The sequence below is a fragment of the Thamnophis sirtalis genome, unplaced genomic scaffold, assembly GCF_051295495.1.
Source record: "Thamnophis sirtalis isolate CommonGarterSnake01/CBP01778 unplaced genomic scaffold, rThaSir2_p1.2 scaffold_6, whole genome shotgun sequence".
NCBI classification, from domain to species: Eukaryota; Metazoa; Chordata; class Lepidosauria; order Squamata; family Natricidae; genus Thamnophis; species Thamnophis sirtalis.
The window spans coordinates 124194288-124215720 of NW_028261386.1; the positions used below are offsets into that span (position 1 = coordinate 124194288).

Sequence of the window (21433 nt, forward strand, 5' to 3'; positions counted from 1 at the left end):
GTGTATCCTTTACTGCTTCACATTAGGCAACGAAAGTATCTTGGGCTAGTTCTGTCTTGAAACTGCATAATGCCACTTGTTAATTTTATTTATTTGTAGCACTAACCACAGAACATGTCTCGGTCTGAATGGCTAACTTCTTCATTCTGTTTGCTTTGTACCAAATGTGTTATCTGATACTTCATTTAACCAGGTCTCAAGGAATATGGAACCAGCATTTCAAGTATTTTTTTAGTAAGCACATTTAGGTGCTTTTCCTTGTGACAGACTTAACCCTTGGCTTCTGCTTAAGAATTTGGTGCCATCTGGATGAGTATTTTAAAACTCCCCCAAAGGGATAGGCCTACAGGAACGTAAAAATGGATGCTCATTTTCCCGGAGAACTAAAAGCTGTGGATCAAATGTCAAGAGGAATAGTTTTCATATACTTTATGAGAGAGATCACCATACCACCTTCCTTCACCTGTCACTCTTGTGACATGACATCCACAGGCTTAAGCTCTGGATACCAGAAAGGAGAGAGAAGCTTAGCCAACTGGGTCATTTCAGAGAAAAGCCCCTTACTCCTTCTGCCAATTCAGCACCTTGACGAAACTGTGAAGATAAAGCTGTCATCCCTGAAGTTCAGTCATTGCATTGCTCTTTCAGGACGCGAGAACAACATCAACCATTTTAGCCCATTATATTATTTTATTAGTATTGTGTTATTTTAACATTAGAGAAACCATCTGCATTACGTGGGAAATTAATGTTTAAAATCAAAATGTTATGCATATTAAGTAAGGAATTACACTATTTTACAGCCATGTTCGTGCATCTCTATGATTTTTTTAGGGCAAATTCCAAATACTTTTCTTAGAAAAAAAAAAGTTCATTGAAACCTTTTTCAATATTTCTCCAAGCCCAAATAGAGAATAGATGAAGCCAGCTCCTATCACATTTCCAGGACCATTAATTAAAGTTTAATTTACTTATTATAATTGCTAAGTGACAATAAAAACAAAGTTTTCTCCCTAAGTCCCCAAAATGTAAAATGTAACTTCTTATTGGACTTCAGTTTTCAAAACTATGACTTTATGAAGGCAGGTTTCAAGGCCAGTGTCTGAGAAGCAATTCGAGAATGAATATAGGTTCCGATAAATAAAACAAATCTTAAATAAGGATATTGCCAGATATCCGATAGCACTTTGCAATTAGGTTATGATTGAGCAAAGACTGCTAGACTCCAATCTCAGTTTCGCATCTCATATTACATCTGTCATACCCGCAATAATTTTTCTCTGCTCTGCTCTGAGAGATACAGTTGGCTGCTTAGGGGAAATACAGCATAGGGATTGATTGTCTAGATCTTTGCAGGAGTGTCTATTCTCCATATAGCAATAGCAATAGCAATAGCAGTTAGACTTATATACCGCTTCATAGGGCTTTCAGCCCTCTCTAAGCGGTTTACAGAGTCAGCATATCGCCCCCACAGTCTGGGTCCTCATTTCACCCACCTCGGAAGGATGGAAGGCTGAGTCAACCTTGAGCCGGTGAGATTTGAACCGCTGAACTGCAGATAGCAGTCAGCTGAAGTGGCCTGCAGTACTGCACCCTAACCACTGCGCCACCTCGGCTCTAATTTTAATGCCATCAGGAAAATGATCATCTACTTCCGCTAAGGAAAAGGCACTTCAGTGTCCTTTTGAACACATCACTGCATATGAAAAATGATAAACAGAGTGACATATACTTTTTTGCCTTGTTTTGCAAGGGTTTGCATGAACTTATGTCACACAATGAGATAGCCAGAATGCTTTGGAAGAGAATGAAATACTGTGATCAGCTGGAAAAAAAAATCTAATATTCTTCTCACAAATTACTAAATGTACGTTTTGTGCAGCTGAGGAAGTAAGCATTTCATTTAGATAGGTAAATTATCAATGGAAAAAAATCACCATACAAGCCAATATTTGAAAGATTCCTTCATTGTTTTCAAATTAAGTACTGGTACTTACTGCAAGGGAAGCAGGTCCTGGAGGCCCCATATCACCCTATAATATTAGGAGGGAAGCAAAAAGTAACAATCAGCCAATGTACACACACACACACACACACACACACACACACACACACACACACACACATATATATATATATATATATATATATTTCAAAATGCCACTTCATTTAAAAGAACTTAACTTGACATCTATGGTCCACTCAACTTCATTTGAACTACTTAATTCAATACATAGAGTCCCTATTCAATTTACTTTAGAGAAATATGATGATAGAGTGAAAATTAAACTGCTGAACAGCTCAAGGGCAGCAACTATCATCTGAGAGAGATTCAGTCTTCTCCCTGCGTGGCTCATTTTTCATGATATTTGGGTTAAAAATTCAAGGGTTGGCTTATTGGCAGATAGGCTTATACATGAATATATGTGATAAGTCTGCTCAGCCCCTTTTCTGCATTAATTTCTGTAACTGTTTCTAATATGTCTGCCATGAAACTTAATTTGCATTTCTTCTACAATATTTTTGTACACTTTTTCATCATATCCTTCTATCTGAAGATATTTTCTCCCAATTTGTACATTTTTTGCAAGCAAATTTCATAATGCTTTATTGAGCTCACTTGACAAGACATATGTTTTAACCAGTGTGTGTGTGTGTGTGTGTGTGTGTGTGTGTGTATGTGTGTGTGTGTGAAGTGGGTTCCTACCAGTTCGCACCTATTCGGTAGAACCGGTTCGTCAAATCTACCGAACCGGTTAGAAGAGGTTCCACCAATGGACCCGGAAAGCCGGCCACACCTACAGAAGAGGTTCCAAAATTTTTTGAAACCCACCACTGGTCCTTGGATATGATGATTCTACACTATCATGCTCATATTTATAAAACTCAGTGCCTCTGTGAAAGATAAGGATGACTACTGCGTTTGTGGTGCAATCAGAACATTGTGTGTGTTGAAGTTGTTTTAACGCAAACCAAAGATGCCCTTTAAAAAATAAGTTTACATCATATTCTTATGCATGCCAGTGCTGTGTGTGAGGTAATTTAAGGCGGTTCTGACAAGTGTCGTCGGCATCTTCATATCCGGTCACATGGGTGGCAAGCCACTCCCATCCGGTCACATGGGCAGCAAGCCACTCCCACAAAGGAGGCCACACCCACAGAGTAGGTTCGAACAATTTTTGAAACCCACCACTGGTGTGTGTGTGTGTGTGTGTGAGAGAGGGAGAGGGAGAGGGAGGGAGAGGGAGAGTCTACATTTGTAAATTCAGTGAAGTAAGTCTGTCTTCATGGAACAATGCCTCTGCTCATGTATACTGCTAGGATACCCGCCCCCCTTAATTAATAAACAAACACCCTAGATGGAAATGAGGGAAGAGGAAGAAGCAATTGCAGAAGAGCAAAAGAGACAGTTATCTTGCTTAAGTTAAACTCAGCAAGTAACATTTTCCAAGCTGCTGTTAATATTCAGATTCATATTCAATGGCATCTACACTAGAGCACTGGGTGCAGCCCCTTAGTATTTCTTCTTCGTTCTTTTATTATCAGCAATTTCTACTCTTCTTTTCGTTACCCAGGTCTTTAATTTTCAGCTATCAATTCAACATACGTGTTCACATGTGGACACATGTGCATACCTTTTCTCCCTTTTCACCAGCTATTCCACAATCGCCAACATCACCTTTTAAGCCCTACGGAAGAGGGGGGGAAAAAGATAAGGAACAATGTTTAATATGTATTAAATTTTGTAAATAAGAAGTATATTGGTTAAGCTCCCAGACTAGAAATTGGGAGACCATGAATACTAGTTCTGCCTTAGACATGAAGTCAATTAGGTTATCTTGGGACAATGTCTCTGTCTCAGTCCAAAGGAGAAGCAAGGACAACCCACTTCTGAAAAGTTTAATCCAGCAGTTGCTAGGAATCAACAGTGACTTAAAGGTGCATGCGCTTGCCTGTGTGTGCATGCACGCACATGTGCATGCATGTGCGTGCACACACATACACATAATAACTGTTTCAAATCAATCTCAACTCTTTTGGGGATCATGGATATGTTTTATTGGTAACAAAGAGTGGTTTGCCATTGCTTTCCATATGTTTTCTTCAACTTCCAATCTTATCTGTTCTGACCCCCCTCTTCCCACACCAACACACTCCGAGTCAAAGATACTTTCCGGAATTTATTAACAGACAGACAGGTCCTTGGCAGCGAATCGGCACAAGCCGTGGCAGCAATCCAACACAGATAAGTCTTGGCAGCAATCCAACATTCTGTTCTCCAACATTAGTTCCTGCGTTGACTTCTGCAAGAGGGGCGTGTGCACAAGCAGTCCTTTTATAGTCTGGAGAGGAGCCTAATGACCACCAGCTGAGTGCAATTACCTCCTGTACTTGTGCAACTGTTCTTGACGCCTATTAGCTCTTTGGTGCCGGGCATCCAGGAACAACTCACTGCTGGCGTCCGGATCATTCTCCCTTGTCTCCTCCCCACTGGTCCAAGGCTCAGGTGCCTCCTGGTGGCCAACCAGTCTCTCTGTGCCCTGCTCAGAGTTGGAACCCTGTCCAGGGTCCTCCACATCCTCCAGAGCCGACTCATAGGGCCCCTCGCTGTCGGAATCTGGTGGCAGCTCCAATGGCTTCTGCTGGGCCACAACACTTATCTAAAGGCCTGCCGTTTTATGTATGTTTCTCATGCACATAGTAACCAGGTCTGAATCTTGCTCCTGGTTCAGATACAGTCAACAAGAACTAAGGCATCATTTAATAAACCAGTACACTATTACAAATATCACCAAAATAAAGCCTTGGAAATTCATAAACAAATTCTATCAAAGGTGAGCTGAATAAATTACCTGATATAAAGTAACAGTGCATATGGAAACATTATGACACATAAGGGCAAATTCATCTCAGCTTGCTTTTATACCATTTTCTGTATTTAATTTTATTTTTGCAATATTTTTCTTTGTTTCATTTTTTTAAAATGAAAGTCACCCTGGAGACAACTCATAACTGTGGTTTGTATCCTGCTTGTTCATTCCTAGTTTTTAAAGGAGTTTTTAAAATGTCATTTCCTTTTACATAAACAAAAATTCATAAATGAAAATACCTCTATACCTGCTGAAACAAACATGCAATTAAAAGTATACTCATTAAATTTGCAATCCATCTAAAGGTTTCCCTAAAATTATTACTTGGTTTTCATGACAAATTTGATTGAGGAAACACTGAGGTTAAGATCATAAGCAATATCTCTCCCAAGGTAGGCAAGAAACTTTGAATCAGAAATACTCATAATTGGACAACTTCACTTTTTACAAAAATTACATTAATTCACCATTTAGAAGAAATAGTTACAGTACGTTAACATTTAAGTAGCCATTTCAAATTAAATGATGGATTTTGATAAACCTGATTTCACACTGATGCTCATAAGCAATCAAAAAGTTAAATCTAAATAATATTTGTTCTGTCTGAAGAAGACAGACCAGGCATAGAGAAATGAGTAGGGGAAAAAAATCTTTCTTAACACCCATGCTTGAATACCATAAATACAAATTACCCTATTCAGATTTCTGAATGGATTCAGATTTCCGACAGATTTTTTTGTGGACTATAAAAAAAAATGGTTCGGAAAGCAAATGGAATATGTATATAAACATACATATTTATCATGTTATTCCCTTTCAGGATGTGCAGTGTTTTGCAGTGGGCATGAAAGAAGTAAAGAAATACTTAGAAAAATAAAACAGAGTAGTTAAAACTACTTAATACCAACACCATTCATATAGTTCTCTATTCTTTTCTGTCTTTGGAAAACATCCTGGCTTTCTCCACATCCATATGCTTCTTTGTTCTTTACATAAATCATTTCTTTCTTTCTGAGGTTCACATCAATTTTATTCTACCACTGTTTTCCTGGACTGCTTCTTTATTTCAACCCATTCACACTTTCTTCATAGATTTGTTAAGCAATTCATTTGGTACGATTAATTCAATCCACGTTTACTCCACAACCATTCCTTGTTGATCTGATTTCTTCTTCCTTTGCTATACTTCTTTAAAAATATTCCCATCCCGTTCATTTTATCTTTATGTTTCTTTTATGTTTCTTCTTACATAAAATCGACTCTCACTTCTATATACGCAAATAGACAAAGGTATGCCGTTATGCACAGCCAGTTTTACTTCTCTGAACATATTCCTTCTTTGCAAGAAACTATCAACTAACTGTCTACCAACATTTCCTCATCTCAAAATTTCTCCATTCATTCAAAGTATAGGACAAACAGTGCTAAATAATCATAGTAGGAAGTCTGCATTGCTTTTAAAGTGCTTATTGCCTTATTTTATTTTTTATTTTATTTTATTTACTAGCTGATGACCAGGTATTTATAGATGTCGAAGTGTTTGTCTGACAGGGGCCTTTCTTTCCCCTACTCCCATGCCCATCATCCCTGCCCTCTCCCTTCGCCCTCCCATGCACTACTCTTTCCCGCCCTGGCACCTTGTTCCAATCCATCAGGTGCTTCTTAATGGCCCAGGCTCTCCCTTCTCCCTCCCATGGCATCACAAACAGTTTTCACTCCAGGACGCCACATTCGCTCTCCTTAACAGGCCATGCATTCCAGAGTTATGCTGGAACACAAACACAGGCGCACAACAGGGGTGTCTTCCCCCCTCCCCCAGTATTTGTTTCCAGGGGGTAAGTCATCTGTGTACCAAGTTTGGTTGAAATTGCTTGAGGCATTCCAGAGTTATTCTGGAACATGCATACATACAGTCTTTTTTATATAGAGAAGAGATTTTATTGTTTTATTTTGTTTTCTTTATTTTATTTCATGTAGGTATTTATATCCGGCCTTTATTATTTTTTACAAATAAGGCAGTGATCATATCCAATACATCTTTCTCTTATTTTTTTCCACAATAAGAACCCTAGGAGTTGAGTTGAGAGAATGTGACTAGCCCAAGATTATCCAGCTGGCTTTCATGGCTGAAGTGGGATTAAAAAGAGCCGAGATGGCACAGTGGTTAAATGCAGCACTGCAGGCTACTTCAGCTGACTGCAGTTCTGCAGTTCGGCTGTTCAAATCTCACCGGCTCAAAGGTTGACTCAGCCTTCCATCCTTCCAAGGTGGGTAAAATGAGGACCCGGATTGTTGGGGGCAATATGCTGACTCTGTAAACCACTTAGAGAGGGCTGAAAGCCCTATGAAGCGTGTATTTTTGTGTATTTTGTGTATTTATTGCACATTTATAGGCCGCCCTTTTCCCTGAGGGGACTCAGGGTGGCTTACAATCAAAGGGGAAAGGGAGTGTAGGACAATACAGAAAGAGATGTGAACAAAAGTAAATTAAACAGTAAAACTCAACATTCACTCGGCATTCGGGAGGGGCGAAAGTAAACTTATCCCCAGGCCTGACGGGCTAGCCAGTTCTTGAGGGCTGTGCGGAAGGCCTGGACGGTGGTGAGGATACGAATCTCCACGGGGAGATTGTTCCATAGTGTCGGAGCCGCAACAGAGAAGGCTCTCCTCCGAGTAGTCGCCAGTCGGCACTGACTGGCTGATGGAAGCGGTATATAAGTCTAACTGCTATTGCTATTGCTATTAGAATTCATAATCTCCCCCTTTCTAGCCTGATGCTTTAACCACTAGAGCAAGAATTTTATGTAGAGTTTTCTGGGATTACATTCTTTTGATCTATGGACATAACAACTTAATGAAAGTTCTTTATCTTTAAAACTAGAAAGGAGGATATTTTTTTTAAGTTTTTTTTATCAATCTCTCCATATAAATAAATTATCTGAAAATAACTGTTTCTCTCATTCTGACAATGGATGATTCCACTGGATTAAACAACCTGTTGAAGGAGACCAGAATGACCTGTTTCTTACAACTAAAAACACTTAGGCGAATTGGTGAGTTATCACATTTTACTGGGTTGTGGGGAATGGGGAGGGGGAGAAAACTAAAAAGGATAAGAGAAAGAGGTTTTCCCATTTCTTTTTTAGGTGATTGCTTAATCAAATGGTACAATTGTATACATTTATTAAGCTGTTATTTCTTCATTAAGATTTTATGTACAATCACCCTTTGCCTTTTGATTATCCACAAAGAAATTAAGGAAAACATGCATATCAACTTACATCCCTTCCAGGAATGCCAGCTATTCCTTTTTCTCCGTTTTCACCCTAAAAGGAAAGCAAGCAAACCCCAATTAACTTATGTGCTTAGAGAAAATATCTTCTTGGAGACCATTATAGAAACTTTTAATTGAAACTTCAGCATAATCTGCAGTCATTACCTACAATACTATGTTTTTAATTTCCACCAATTTAGTTCTGCATATTTTTCTCATGGAATTAAAGTCAAGGAGTTAACAAAATGATTAGATAAAAGTGCAGCTAAATTTGTTAATGATGTTTTCACAGATGTATAAAACATCTGTTTCCATCTTCCACGGCATCATTCTCACTTCTGAAAAATAGGACTCCAGTCCATACAAATACCGTACATGGTACCAGAAGATTCAGTGGTTTTATTATCCCAATAGCACCTGATATTTTACTAATTCAACCGAGATGTATTCTGTATAAACAAAAGAAACCTGAACTCCAGAAATGATAGCTGTGGAGCCATGTCTTATTCAAATGATCTTTGTTTTATGTACATTTCAGCCTTTTCTGGACAGTTCATTTAATTCTTACTCAAAGGCAGTAAATCAAAACACACACACACACACACGCCTTAAGCAGAGGTGGGTTCCTACCAGTTCGCACCTATTCGGTAGAACCGGTTCGTCAAATCTACCGAATCGGTTAGAAGAGGTTCCACCAGTGGACCCGGAAAGCAGGCCACACCTACAGAAGAGGTTCCAAAAATTTTTGAAACCCACCACTGGTCCTTGGATATGATTATTCTACACTATCATGCTCCTATTTATAAAACTCAGTGCCTCTGTGAAAGGTAAGGATGACTACTGCGTTTGTGGTGCAATCAGAACATTGTGTGTGTTGAAGTTGTTTTAACGCAAACCAAAGATGCCTTTTAAAAAACAAGTTTACATCATATTCTTATGCATGCCAGTGCTGTGTGTGAGGTAATTTAAGGTGGTTCTGACAAGTGTCGTCGGCATCCTCATATCCAGTCACATGGGTGGCAAGCCACTCCCACAAAGGTGGCCACACCCACAGAGTAGGTTCGAACAATTTTTGAAACCCATCACTGGCCTTAAGAGAAGGACATAATGTTCTTCTATAATAGTTTTGCCACATAATCCAAGTCACCACTTAAAAAAAAAAATCAAGGCAGATATCTAGGGAGAGAATGTATGATATTTGAGTAATAAAATAATGAAACAAAGTAATATAATCTTGTATGGCTTTAATAACAATCCTCTTATTTCCTCCTCTTTTCAGCCTTCTGTTAAGGTTAAGTCCTTGGCACCCACAGGCAAGTATGTATACCCAAAGTATGTGTTTTTCTTCCACCAAAGGTACTCACTAGCCCAATATATGAAATGCCACTTCCTAAGATATAAGAGTGTGGAACAATGGTGGGTTTCAAAAAAATTTCGAACGTACTCTTTGGGTGTGCCCTCCTTTGTGGGAGTGGCTTGCTGGCCATGTGACCTGGTGGGAGTGGCTTACTGGCCATGTGTTCTCTCTCTCTCTCTCTCTCTCTCTCTCTCTCTCTCTCCCCTTCCTTTTGTCTCTCTGTCCCTTTTTCCTTTTTTTCTTTCATCTCTCTCTCACATTTTCTTTCTTTTTTTCTTCCTTTCTTCCTTTCTTTTTCTTTCTCTTTCTCTGTGTGAGTCTGTGTGTGTGTGTGTGTGTGTGTGTGTGCGCGTGCGTGTGCATGAGTGGTGGGTTTCAAAAATTTTTGGAACCTCTTCTGTAGGTGTGGCCTGCTTTCTGGTGGAACCTCTTCAAACCGGTTTGGTAGATTTGACGAACCGGTTCTACCGAACTGGTGCGAACTGGTAGGAACCCACCTCTGGTGTGGAAAGTTGGTATCTAGAAAGGTTTGCTTACTTGACAATTCAATGGATGACATTGTATCTTAATAATAAATCCATTTATTCAGTGAGACTTACTGAAAATTAAGTGTACCCAGTACTATAGCCTAAGAATTCTTCAGCATGTATTGGGGTGATCCAATGGAAAGGCCATACTTAAGAACTTCATGAAACAGCATCATGTGGAAAAAATCCAAAATCTTAGCTACTAGCTCTCTGAAGTAAGATTCGTATTTTGTAGGTCAATAGAGTGATCCTGGACACGCAGATAATCAAGAAAGGTTGTATGGCTTGAATAAATACCATGCTGCTCAGAGAGAAAATGACCCCAAATTTAAAATGACACTCATAGAAGGAAGAATAGAAAGATAAAAAATAGAGACAAAAATCCTGTGTAATTTCAGCTTCCCTGCTTTGTCAACATTATATACAACCTACAAAGTACCAGATTTATGAAAAAGGGAAATGTATAAAAGACCAATAGTAGTGATTTCTAAATATTTCAGACTGAGGTACCACAAATGTGGAATCCTAGCTTTCATTTTGAACCATCCGATGACTTGTTTGTGAGAAAAATCCACAAATGTGGAATCCTAGCTTTCATTTTGAACCATCCGATGACTTGTATGTGAGAAAAATCAAAAGAAAATGAGAACAATATGCTAGGAAAAGAAAGAGAATAATTGGGAGAAAAAATATCAGAGAACAACGAAAGAAGAACCGTTAGAAGCTGTATGTGTCCAGTAAATATTGTGCATTTTCCTTCCTTTGTTTTATTAATTCTTCAAACAAATCCAGCCTCTCCTTTACTTTTTCTATATATAATTCATAGCTTAAAGATCAAAGTGAAGCATCTTTCCATAATTTATTCTTGAATTCCTGTATTGTTGCGTAGTAAGAAATAACATAAACAATACATCTTTCTTACAAAAGAATTCTTTTTTCCTTCCTACTTCCAATTCTGTACAAGTCGCCCCATTTATTAATCGCACCAAGAATATGCACGTTTACATTTAATTCTCATAGTTCATATCTCATGTCACTTGTAATGCTGGTATAAGCCATTGAGTCTTCCCAAACTCTACAAATGGGGGAAAAAAACCACCTGCTGACAACATGATTATGACTAACAGATGGACTACTTGTCATTTTAGGTCACTTCCAGAACTAAATTCTGTTATAAAATTGGCATTTTCAAGATTATCATTTTACAGCTGTGTATTAATTGGAACCACATTAATATAATACTCAGTACTTCCCTCCAGATGTTTAAATTTAGCAAATTGGATTACTGAGCCCAAGACCCAGTTCTGGTTCCAATATATAGGCCTTCCACGTGGAGGAATCTTTGGTTGGTATTTGCAAACATGTTGTCCCGTTAATAAGTAAGAGCTGTGGTGGCGCAGTGGTTAAGGTGCAGTACTGCAGGCCACTTCAGCTGACTGTGATCTGCAGTTCAGCGGTTCAAATCTCACCGGCTCAAGGTCGACTTAGCCTTCCATCCTTCCGAGGTGGGTGAAATGAGGACCCAGATTGTGGGGGCAAGTTGCTGACTCAATTTGCTAAAAAAATCTGTAAACCGCTTAGAGAGGGCTGAAAGCCCTATGAAGCGGTATATAAGTCTAATTAATAGTAAATAAAATAAAAATATAAAATAAATAATAAAATTGAAATAAGCCTTGAAAATAAAATATTAAAATGGACAGTGTTTCCTTTCTCCTTTATATTAGGAAAATACCAGGGAACAGGCAGACATACAGGTCTTTGAAATTGGATGATACAATCAGTCTCCCAGAGAAAACAAGTTGAAGTTGTTCTTATAGGTTCAAACTGTAGGGTTAATATTTAATCTTATCTATAGTTTGATTTTTTTTATTTGATTTTTCTCTAGCTGGAAGAGGCGGAAGAGGACTAGCTCATTCCCTTTTCTTTTTATAGGTAGTGAAGAGCCAATTTTTTTTCTATCAGCAGATGACAAATGGAATTACTTTTGCAGACTGCATTTTAAAGACATCTATACTTTCCGGGGATTTAGTAGAGTGATGCTTTACTTTTAGAGGCCAGCATGAAACATGCAGTCCGGGATTGCAACAACTCCAGGCAGTAGACTGGGAAGTGCATTCAGTTCAGTTCTGACTTCATAACTTCAGTTTCATTTCATAACAGATTTGTTACTACTCTGCCTTTTGGTTCATATTCTTCACTTGTTAGATTTTTATCTCAAGCTTGGTCAGGGTGGGGTTGGGGAGCAGTTTCCAGAACAACTTACTTTTTCCACAATGGGACAAAAGCACATCTTTTGTGGGTGTGCTTAGGTGCATGTGTGGGTGAGTACTTAGATGTATATAACAACACATCCAGTGGTTAGAGATATAATAAAATATTTTGTCCCTAGTACACTGAGGAAATGGCCTTCTTGGCAAGTAAGTAGTGTTATTCCAAACATTTGTTGAAAATGCTATAAAGGCTGCTGTAAGCATAATATATTCATCTTATTGTCATCCTCATCCGCAAATAAATAAATTCTTGCAGTTATTTACCGTATTTTTCAGAGTATAAGACACACCTTTTTCCCCTCAAAAAAGAGGGAAAATCTGGGTGCGTCTTATACACTGAATAGAGCATTTTTTTGCCTCTCAAAACCCCACCCCCTTCACTAAAATGGCCATGCAGAGCCTGTAGGAGGCTTTCAGAGAGCTTCTGGGGGCTGGGAAGGGCAGAAATGAGCAAAAATGGGCCATTTTTTGCTCAATTTTGCCCCCCCCCCAGCACCCAGGAGCACCATATAAGCTTACTAAAGGCTATCCATGCCCTTTTTGGACAAAAAATGGGCTTATTTTCATGAAAAATGGGCTGTTTTTTGCTCGTTTTTGACATCCCACCCCCTCCAGAAGCATTCTACAAGCCTCCTAAGGGCCATTCATGCCCTTTTTGGGGGGGGGAAATTGCCCCATTTTTGCGAAAAATGGGCCGTTTTGGGGAGGTTTGCAGAGTTTGAAAATTTGTTTTAAAAAAATTGCCTCATCAAAACCTTGGTACGTCTTATACTCTGAAAAATACGGTAGCTAATGTACTGAACTTTTTTAAATATTGAAGTCCTATGTTGACACAACATAAGGGTTTCTTTCCAAATTAATATGAAACGGGCTTAGCCCCATGCTTTTCTCAAACAGAAGTACAATCTTTTTAATTATTCCTTTTGATTTAGACCGAAACTCCTACAGGCATTTCTGAGAACAAAGGAGTTTATTGTTTACTGGTTTTCTTTCTCCATTTAATTTCAATTTGTATTTTCTAAAAATGTTATGGTTAACGTTATTCAGGAGTGGAAGATCAATACTCTGTTTTAAAGCAATTATGCTAGAAGTCATGTTCTTTGCTAGAAGTACAATCGTGGATTTTATATTATTTCTCCAGGATATTTCAACCTGGATGTTCACTTTTCCACGTCACTCTTATATTCTAGCATTTAAAAAAATCCATTTTCAGTTCCATGTCACTTTATAATCTAACATTTTAAAAACTCCAAACTCTGTCTTTATTTTATCCAATAAAATCTATTGTTCTTCCATATCCTATGCCTATGATGGCTAACCTATGGTCCGGATGCCAGAGGTGGCACACAGAACCCTCTCTGTGGGCACATATGCTGTTGCCTGCTGCTCTTCTGGTTTTCCATCCACTTGGTCTTTGCGGGTGCCGGAGCACCAGAAAATGGCCTGAAAACGGCCCAAAACAGGCTGTTTTGGGGAGCATTTTCTGGACAGTTTCCAAAAAACAGCCTGAAAACGACCCGAAAAATGGTCAAAAACAGCCAATAAACAGGCATGCACACACCAGCCAGCTGGCCTTCGGGCTTCCAGTGCTCCGGTGCACATGAAGACCAGCCAGCACATGCGGGCGTGCCAAAAACCCGAAGACCAGCTGGCTGCTATGTATGTGCACTGTTCTGTCCCCCCTTCACGGCTCGATAACAAACGGGAGGCAAACAAATTTAAAAGGAACTTTCTTTATCAGTTCTTGGCTCAGACTGGCTTCGAGCCCAAAAATAACATAAATACAGTCTCTAACGAGATAATAGAATACTAAACAAAAACTCTTACAACGCAATGCACTTCTCCAAGTGTATCCTTGAATCAGGGTTACATAAAACCAAGCACTTTTCCAAGTGTAAACCACGACTGCTGATTAATCAATGTTGTACGAACCAAGGAACGTTGACTCCTGCAACTAGGGCTTGGCACCATCCGTCCTTTTATCCCCAGAACACACCACTCACAAGCCCCAGCTGCAGTGTTAATCTTGCATCCTGAAAAGACTCACAGAAGACATCTGCTGAGTCACAACAGTGCACCAGTCAGCTCGTCTTTGTGTTTCCGGCACTCTGATTGCCACACATTCATGCAGATTCCAGTTTGGGTACTTAGTGCCAAAAAGGTTTGCCATCGCTGTCCTATGCTATAGTATCACACAAACGTGTAAGTAACTTCTGAGTAAATTGTTCCCAAGCAGCCTTAATTTCTTTTATAGTTAAATAGTGTTGCTCCGTTGCATTAATGGGTCTGCTCTCCTTTAAGAGTTTTGTGAGCCGCCCGGAGTCCTCCGGGAATGGGCGACATACAAGACAAATAAATAATAAATAATAATAATAATAAGAGTAATCCTTTGTCCTCTCTGGTTCCCTGTAACCTCAAAGTCTCCTCTTATCATTTGTTTATTTTCCAATCAAAAAGGCTTTCCCACAGGAGGATTTTTTTTCCAATATCAAATGTTTTATATATTTTTTATAAATTTAAAACGCCCCTAGTAAACATTCTTCCAATCCATCTAGCACCTTAATTTTCCAAAATCAACATTCCAGATCCTATTTTGCTGATTTCCAAACATTACAGTGAAAGTTAGAGATTATTTCATCCAGGGTGGAAGAAACCTCTCCCAGTGTAATGCAGCTTGTCTTTCAGAAGGTTCTTAACCAGTGGTGGGATTCAAATAATATAACAACCGGTTCTCTGCCCTGATGACCAGCTGGGTAGGTGGGGCTCAGTGGTCATGTGACTGGGTGGGCGTGGCCAACTCAACGTCACTCACGTCGATGGGCGCTTCGCCTTAGCTGTTACAATGTAATAAGGGTTAACCGGAGAGGCAGTTTCTGTAAGCAGGGCAATAAAGATTAGGCTAGAAACAACACCAGAATCTTTCCTTCCTGCCTTCCTTACAGGATTAGCCCTGTAAAGTGGAAAAAATAAAATGAGATTTCTTCCAACAACCGGTTCTCTGAACTACTTAGAAAATTAACAACCGGTTCTCCCAAATAGGTGCGAACTGGCTGAATCCCACCAGTGTTCTTAACCCAAAGAAGTCGCTAAAAGATGGAAGTATGCAAACTCAGTGTCTCTTTAAAAGGCATTGAGTGTTGCTTAGGCAACATGAATATCCCTTGCCCTCCCTGGGACCTCAGACCTCTCAAACATGCTGATTTACAATCTCTTCAGAGGGAAAAATCTGTGTAGAGCCAAACATGGACCATCCTCGTCTTCTCCTTAATTTGGAGAGGAATTCCAACAAGACAATCCTTTCACTGACTTCTATTTCGGTCATGTTCATTGGCTCCACAAAAAGCAGGTTTGTGCACAGTTCACTATGCTGTCCCGGAAGTTATTAAAGTACTTCCTTTCAAACAATGTTACCATCCCTTATTTCATATGCGCCCATATAAATGTTTTGAGATTTTTATGGTCTTTTAACATACCACCTCCCCCATTTTAAAGTGCAAAGTACTAAGCAATATTTCTATGGGCAATTCTTACATTGGAATAGAATTAACTTATAACAGCACCTTCTCCTGAATTAACTATATGGGTTTCTAGTTTGAACTTGCAAAATCCGTTGTCCTGATTGGATTTCAAATGATTGGTTATGTGTTATCAAGCGATGGTTGATTCTTGGTGACCTCACAGGTAGATTTTTTCCATGTTGCAAGAATGAGAATTCAGTCACATTCGCTTCAAAAAGTACTAGTAGCACATTTATTCCTTTGTTGAATTTTTAAAAATATTCCAGACAAATGTATTTTTATTTCTTAACTTTTGGCCTCATGCTTTAAACTCCTATAAATGTCCAGTAATATCAATAAATATCTCAAAGCCTGTAATTATTATTAAAGAAAGTAAGTGTTGATTACTAACTCTTTCTAAGCACTCAGAAGTTCTTATAATATTGTGGAATATTGCCAAGACCAAAATTAGGAAACTATTTGTATTAATGGACACTCATGTTCAAAGACTGCTCCCAAATGAAGAACACAAAGTCTTTTCAGTCTGAATGTCATCATCACCTAAAGTCCTCCAAAATACAATTGGGAAACAAAGATTTTGGCTTAACTGTTGGGAACCAGTTTAAATGCATAAATAACTATTTAAAAGTGAGAATTTGCTGAACAGAGGGTGCAGGAATATTTTTCAAAAATCTGTCACGTAACTATTAGCACTAATAAACACACCCTCTCCTTTTATTCTTTCTGACACATGTCTTGTAATCCTACAAGGTCAATTACTCTTGGATCCACACAACATGCCATTGTAAAGACTTGAACTATTCAGTTGTTTTCAACAGACTATTACCACATCTCAAGCCACTTGGCAAATTTATGACTGGTTAGCTGCAAGTTTTGATGTTTTTTTGTTGTTGAATAAACCACAATAGGAACAGCTTGCAAATATAGCTTTATGAGATTTGTGAGTTAAACCACAGGCTGGACCCTTGCAAGTGTATTGGGGGCAGAGGTGGGTTCCTACCAGTTCTCATCTATTCGGTAGAACCGGTTCGTCAAATCTACCGAACCGGTTAGAAGAGGTTTCACCAGTGGAGCCGGAAAGCAGGCCACACCTACAGAAGAGGTTCTGTTTCATTAGTATAGTTGATGGGAGGGGGAATAGACAAGAGTGAGATTGTGGAATGTATTATTTTCATTCTTTACTAGAAGCCAAGGTCATCCTTTGTCTCCGCACTTTCACGCCTGACCGGAAGCAGCTGGGTGGAGACGCCAGGGTGGAAGAAGAAGATTGGACCATGTAATGGATTGTGGGTGTGGGGACAAGATCATGAACTTTTAACTGGGTGGGATTCTGATGTAACTTCCAGAGTTGGAATCCCACAGCACAATGCCAACATGCCTGCCTTATTAAATTGGAACTTTAAGCATAGTTTTGCCTTTGACTCTGATTTAATTCTGCATGATATTTGGAACAATGACAAGAGGTTTGAGGCAGTTTGGGAATTTAGCCATGAAGCTGATTCAGACCACAGCCGGACATTATACTTCTACGTAACTAACATGGCAGGCATTTTCTGAAAGTAAAATGGGATGGGGATAGGGCAAGGACAGATATATCCTCATGAAACACAGAAAAATGTTAACATTGTTTCTCAGGGATATTCTCAAAATAAAGTTAAGAATTGGGTCTCAAAACCCTGGAGCAATGTTTCTCAACTCAGCAACTTGAAAAGTGTGGACTTCAACCCCGAGAATTCCTCAGTCAACATGAGGCATCAGATGTATGCATGAGAATATGCAATGAACAAGAGAATTAAGCATATGAACAAATAAATGGAATGGAAGAAAAAGCAGACAAAAACCTAAATAAATAATTGCCTGTTTTGTTAATTAATTTTTTTCCCTTGAAGCTGGCCTGAAAATGAAAAACAATGCAGAATTTTTTGAAAAGAGTTAATTGGCTAGTTGCTATATATCTAACTATTATTAGCAAACTCATAACATCTGTCTTTTGGGGTAAGTCTTAAAATAAAATACGATTGGCTGCCACAATCCAATGAAAACATCAATAATTTAAACATTTTAAACTAATAATCTTATTATTAGTCACTTTTAATTAAAGTATGTGTCTTTTGTTCACACAGGGCAGGAATTTTTATACAAAATAACAAGAGATGATATCAAATAAAGTTGAAAATTATTACACCACATCATGCAAAATCAATTTGCAAAAATCAATATAATTTACCTTTTCTCCCACTTCACCTTTGTTCCCTTTCAAGCCATGTTCACCCTACATTTGAGAGAAATAGAAGAAGTCATTATTGTTTTTAAATTGCTGTACACTATTTAAGTGAAAATTCTGCTTAAAGATTATTTTTAAACAATAACCAAATATAGTTTTAATTCACAACAAAAGAGAGAGACTTCTTTCCATCTATTTTTTAATCACCTTCATCTGGAAAAATGCTAAGGTTATATAATTTTTGCATCATTAAAACAGAACATTTCAAAACATAATCACTTAGAACAGAAAAAAAATTCAATTTCACAGAAAATTCCCACTATATTTTGACAAAAGGAAGTTTTCCCTGAGTAAATTGAATTGTACTTAGCATTTTTCAACATGCAACAAAAATGGTTATATCTTCAGAACTTCCTACAACATTATACTTTTGAAAGACAGCCCTTACCAACATATATTTTACCGAGGTACCTGTTGGTGCTAATAAACTTTAGGAGTTTACCACAGCACTGAGCATATTCTTTTTGTTTTATCAAAATAATTTCATACAAACGGCAAGTATAAAAACATGATTGAATATAATTGGTCACTGTTGTGGTATTCATACTGACAACACCATTGCAGTAGATAAACATTAAATGCCATTTCTATCACCATATATTTTATAAGTAATAGAATAGCTGAGTTTTAGGATTTCTATTTTATGCTTGAAATTTGGTAACGTTTGCATGCAAGCTCTGTTTTCTATAAAAAGCATTCATTATTCCAGATAAAAGAACTGCTTTTAGAAGCACTCATGGCTTACAAAATGAAAAGTGTAGCTTTCTGACAAAAGTTAAATAATTATTAAAAAATTTAGTAACCATTCGATAAAAATGCCTACATGTTGTAGGCAATTTTACCATTGGTAAAATTATTAATTCTATGAAAACACACACCATGTTATTTTTAGATCAGCTTTCTACAGATGCTGGATTAATAAATTCTCCATTTTCTAGTAAGAATGTTGGCAATATTGGAATTCTTGGAGTCAAGGTTCAATTTTACTGGAAGATGGCAGACTTGCAAAGACAATAGCAAAGACTTGCCAGCAAATGAGTTGTTTTTATACTTGTATTCTTAACAGATTTATTACAGTAAAAATAAATAGTGGGAAAACAAGGATGACTTCCAAGGGAAGATGATTCCATTGGGCACTTAAGTTCTAGGATTAAGATGTAGAAATACACAAACCAGAAATATACCCTCTAAATTGAAAGAGCTTCCATACTACAGTCCAATAGCATCTCACTATTTTCTTTCTCAGAAGAAGAAAAGGAGTTATGGAAAAATACACAAGGATTCTCAATGGAAGATGGCAGAACTGTGTCCTCTGTAAAATTCTGTGTGGGAGGCAGAGAGATTTTACAATAAAAAATCTCACCTGGAAGGCTATGCTGTCTTATTGATGTTATCACAACAAATAGAAACTTTATTTCTCTGGGATGTTAAGATGGACATTTTAACTTGAATGTTTACAACTTCTACAAATAACAGAATAAAAAGTTATCTCTCGTTGACATTTGGATTACTGTAACTTGTTCATTAATATAAATGATTGCACAATCACTACAAACTTTTACTTGACAAAACAGCAACATTAAATATCCTTTTTACTTTTACAACTGGATTTAAAAGATTAGAGTCAAACAATTAATGGCATATTTTCTATAGAATGTGTAATTGGATTACTTATGAGCTTATTTATCTACTTATGATATTTAATCTTTCCATTAAGGAGTGAAGTATGATATAAATGATAGATGAGTTTAGATAAAATATGGTAAATATAAATCTTATTTTACTATTACTATGAATTTTTTTAATTAGCCAGAGGGACTTTAGTAAGACAACTGGACAGATTTAATGGCCAATTTTTACTCCTCTTACATAGAAGGTACTAGTTTTCTATGTGCTACATAAAAATGTGAAGGAAATGGAAGGACGGAATAAGAATGGAATCTCTAAAGACTATAAATTGTCTCCACAGGAAATGTACCCTTCCTGATAGCTACATCAATAAGTAATATTAACATAGCTTGCTCCTATATTATAGCAGGTGATGCTATTTAAATAAAAAAATTCCAAATATTTTTAATAAAACTGTAATATTGAAGATGGTAAAGATTTTGTTCATTGTGGATAAATCAGGTATTGCCTGATTTATTAAATTTTAATGCTAAAATTCAGGCACTAATCCTGCCATGGAATTACAAATTATTGATCCTATGAAAACTACTTTCATATAGGCAGTGTCAGGCTTGGATAGTATTAGATTACCAAAAGACATCTGAGATGTACATTCATATAAGCTGGAATTGGCAGAGGTGGCTGGAGTTAGAAGAGGGTTTCAATTTGATGCCATGCAAATTGCTATAGAGTGTTTTGGCCAAATACACAATACAATAATACAATAGCAGAGTTGGAAGGGACCTTGGAGGTCTTCTAGTCCAACCCCCTGCCTAGTCAGGAAACCCTATACCGTTCCAGACAAATGACTATCCAACATCTTCTTAAAGACTTCCAGTGTTGGGGCATTCACAACTTCTGGAGGAAACTGTTCCACTGATTAATTGTTCTAACTGTCAGGAAATTTATCCTCAGTTCTAAGTTGCTTCTCTCCTTGATTAGTTTCCACCCATTGCTTCTTGTTCTACCCTCAGATGCCTTGGAGAATAGTTTGACTCCCTCTTCTTTGTGGCAACCCCTGAGATATTGGAACACTGCTATCATGTCTCCCCTAGTCCTTCTTTCTATTAAACTAGACATCCCCAGTTCCTGCAGCCATTCTTAATATGTTTTAGTCTCCAGTCCCCTCATCATCTTTGTTGCTCTTCTCTGCACTCTTTCTAGAGTCTCCACATCTTTTCTACATCGTGCCGACCAAAACTGAATGCAGTATTCCAAGTGTGGCCTTACCAAGGCATTATAAAGTGGTATTAACACTTCACGTGATCTTGATTCTATCCCTCTGTTTATGCAGCCTAGAACTGTGTTGGCTTTTTGGCTGCTGCTGCACACAGCTGGCTCATATTTAAATGGTTGTCCACTAGGACTCCAAGATCCCTTTCACAGTTACTACTATTGAGCAAGGTACCACCAATACTGTACCTGTGCATTTTGTTTTTCTTGCCTATATGTAGAACCTTACTCTTTTTACCATTGAATTTCATTTTATTAGATAGTGCCCAATGTTCAAGTTTGTCAAGATCCTTCTGTATCTTAAACCTGTCTTCTGGAGTGTTGGCTATTCCTGCCACCTTGGTGTCATCTCCAAATTTGATGAGTTCCCCATTTATTCCCTCATCTAAATCATTGATGAAGATGTTGAAGAGCACTGGGCCTAAAACAGA

General features: G+C 37.9%; 1 protein-coding gene across 1 annotated transcript in view; it reads right to left on the reverse strand.

Moving 5' to 3' along the window:
* Positions 1-1979: 1979 nt before the first annotated feature.
* The window catches only part of LOC148045206 (collagen alpha-1(XIX) chain-like), a 54189-nt gene continuing 34735 nt past the window's right edge, over positions 1980-21433 (reverse strand). The window contains exons 8-10 of the mRNA XM_087719047.1: positions 18045-18089; positions 3636-3689; positions 1980-2033 (exon numbers count right to left, since the gene is read on the reverse strand). Coding sequence (XP_087575173.1) covers positions 1980-2033; positions 3636-3689; positions 18045-18089 — 153 coding nt within the window. The remainder of the gene's footprint in view (positions 2034-3635; positions 3690-18044; positions 18090-21433) is intronic.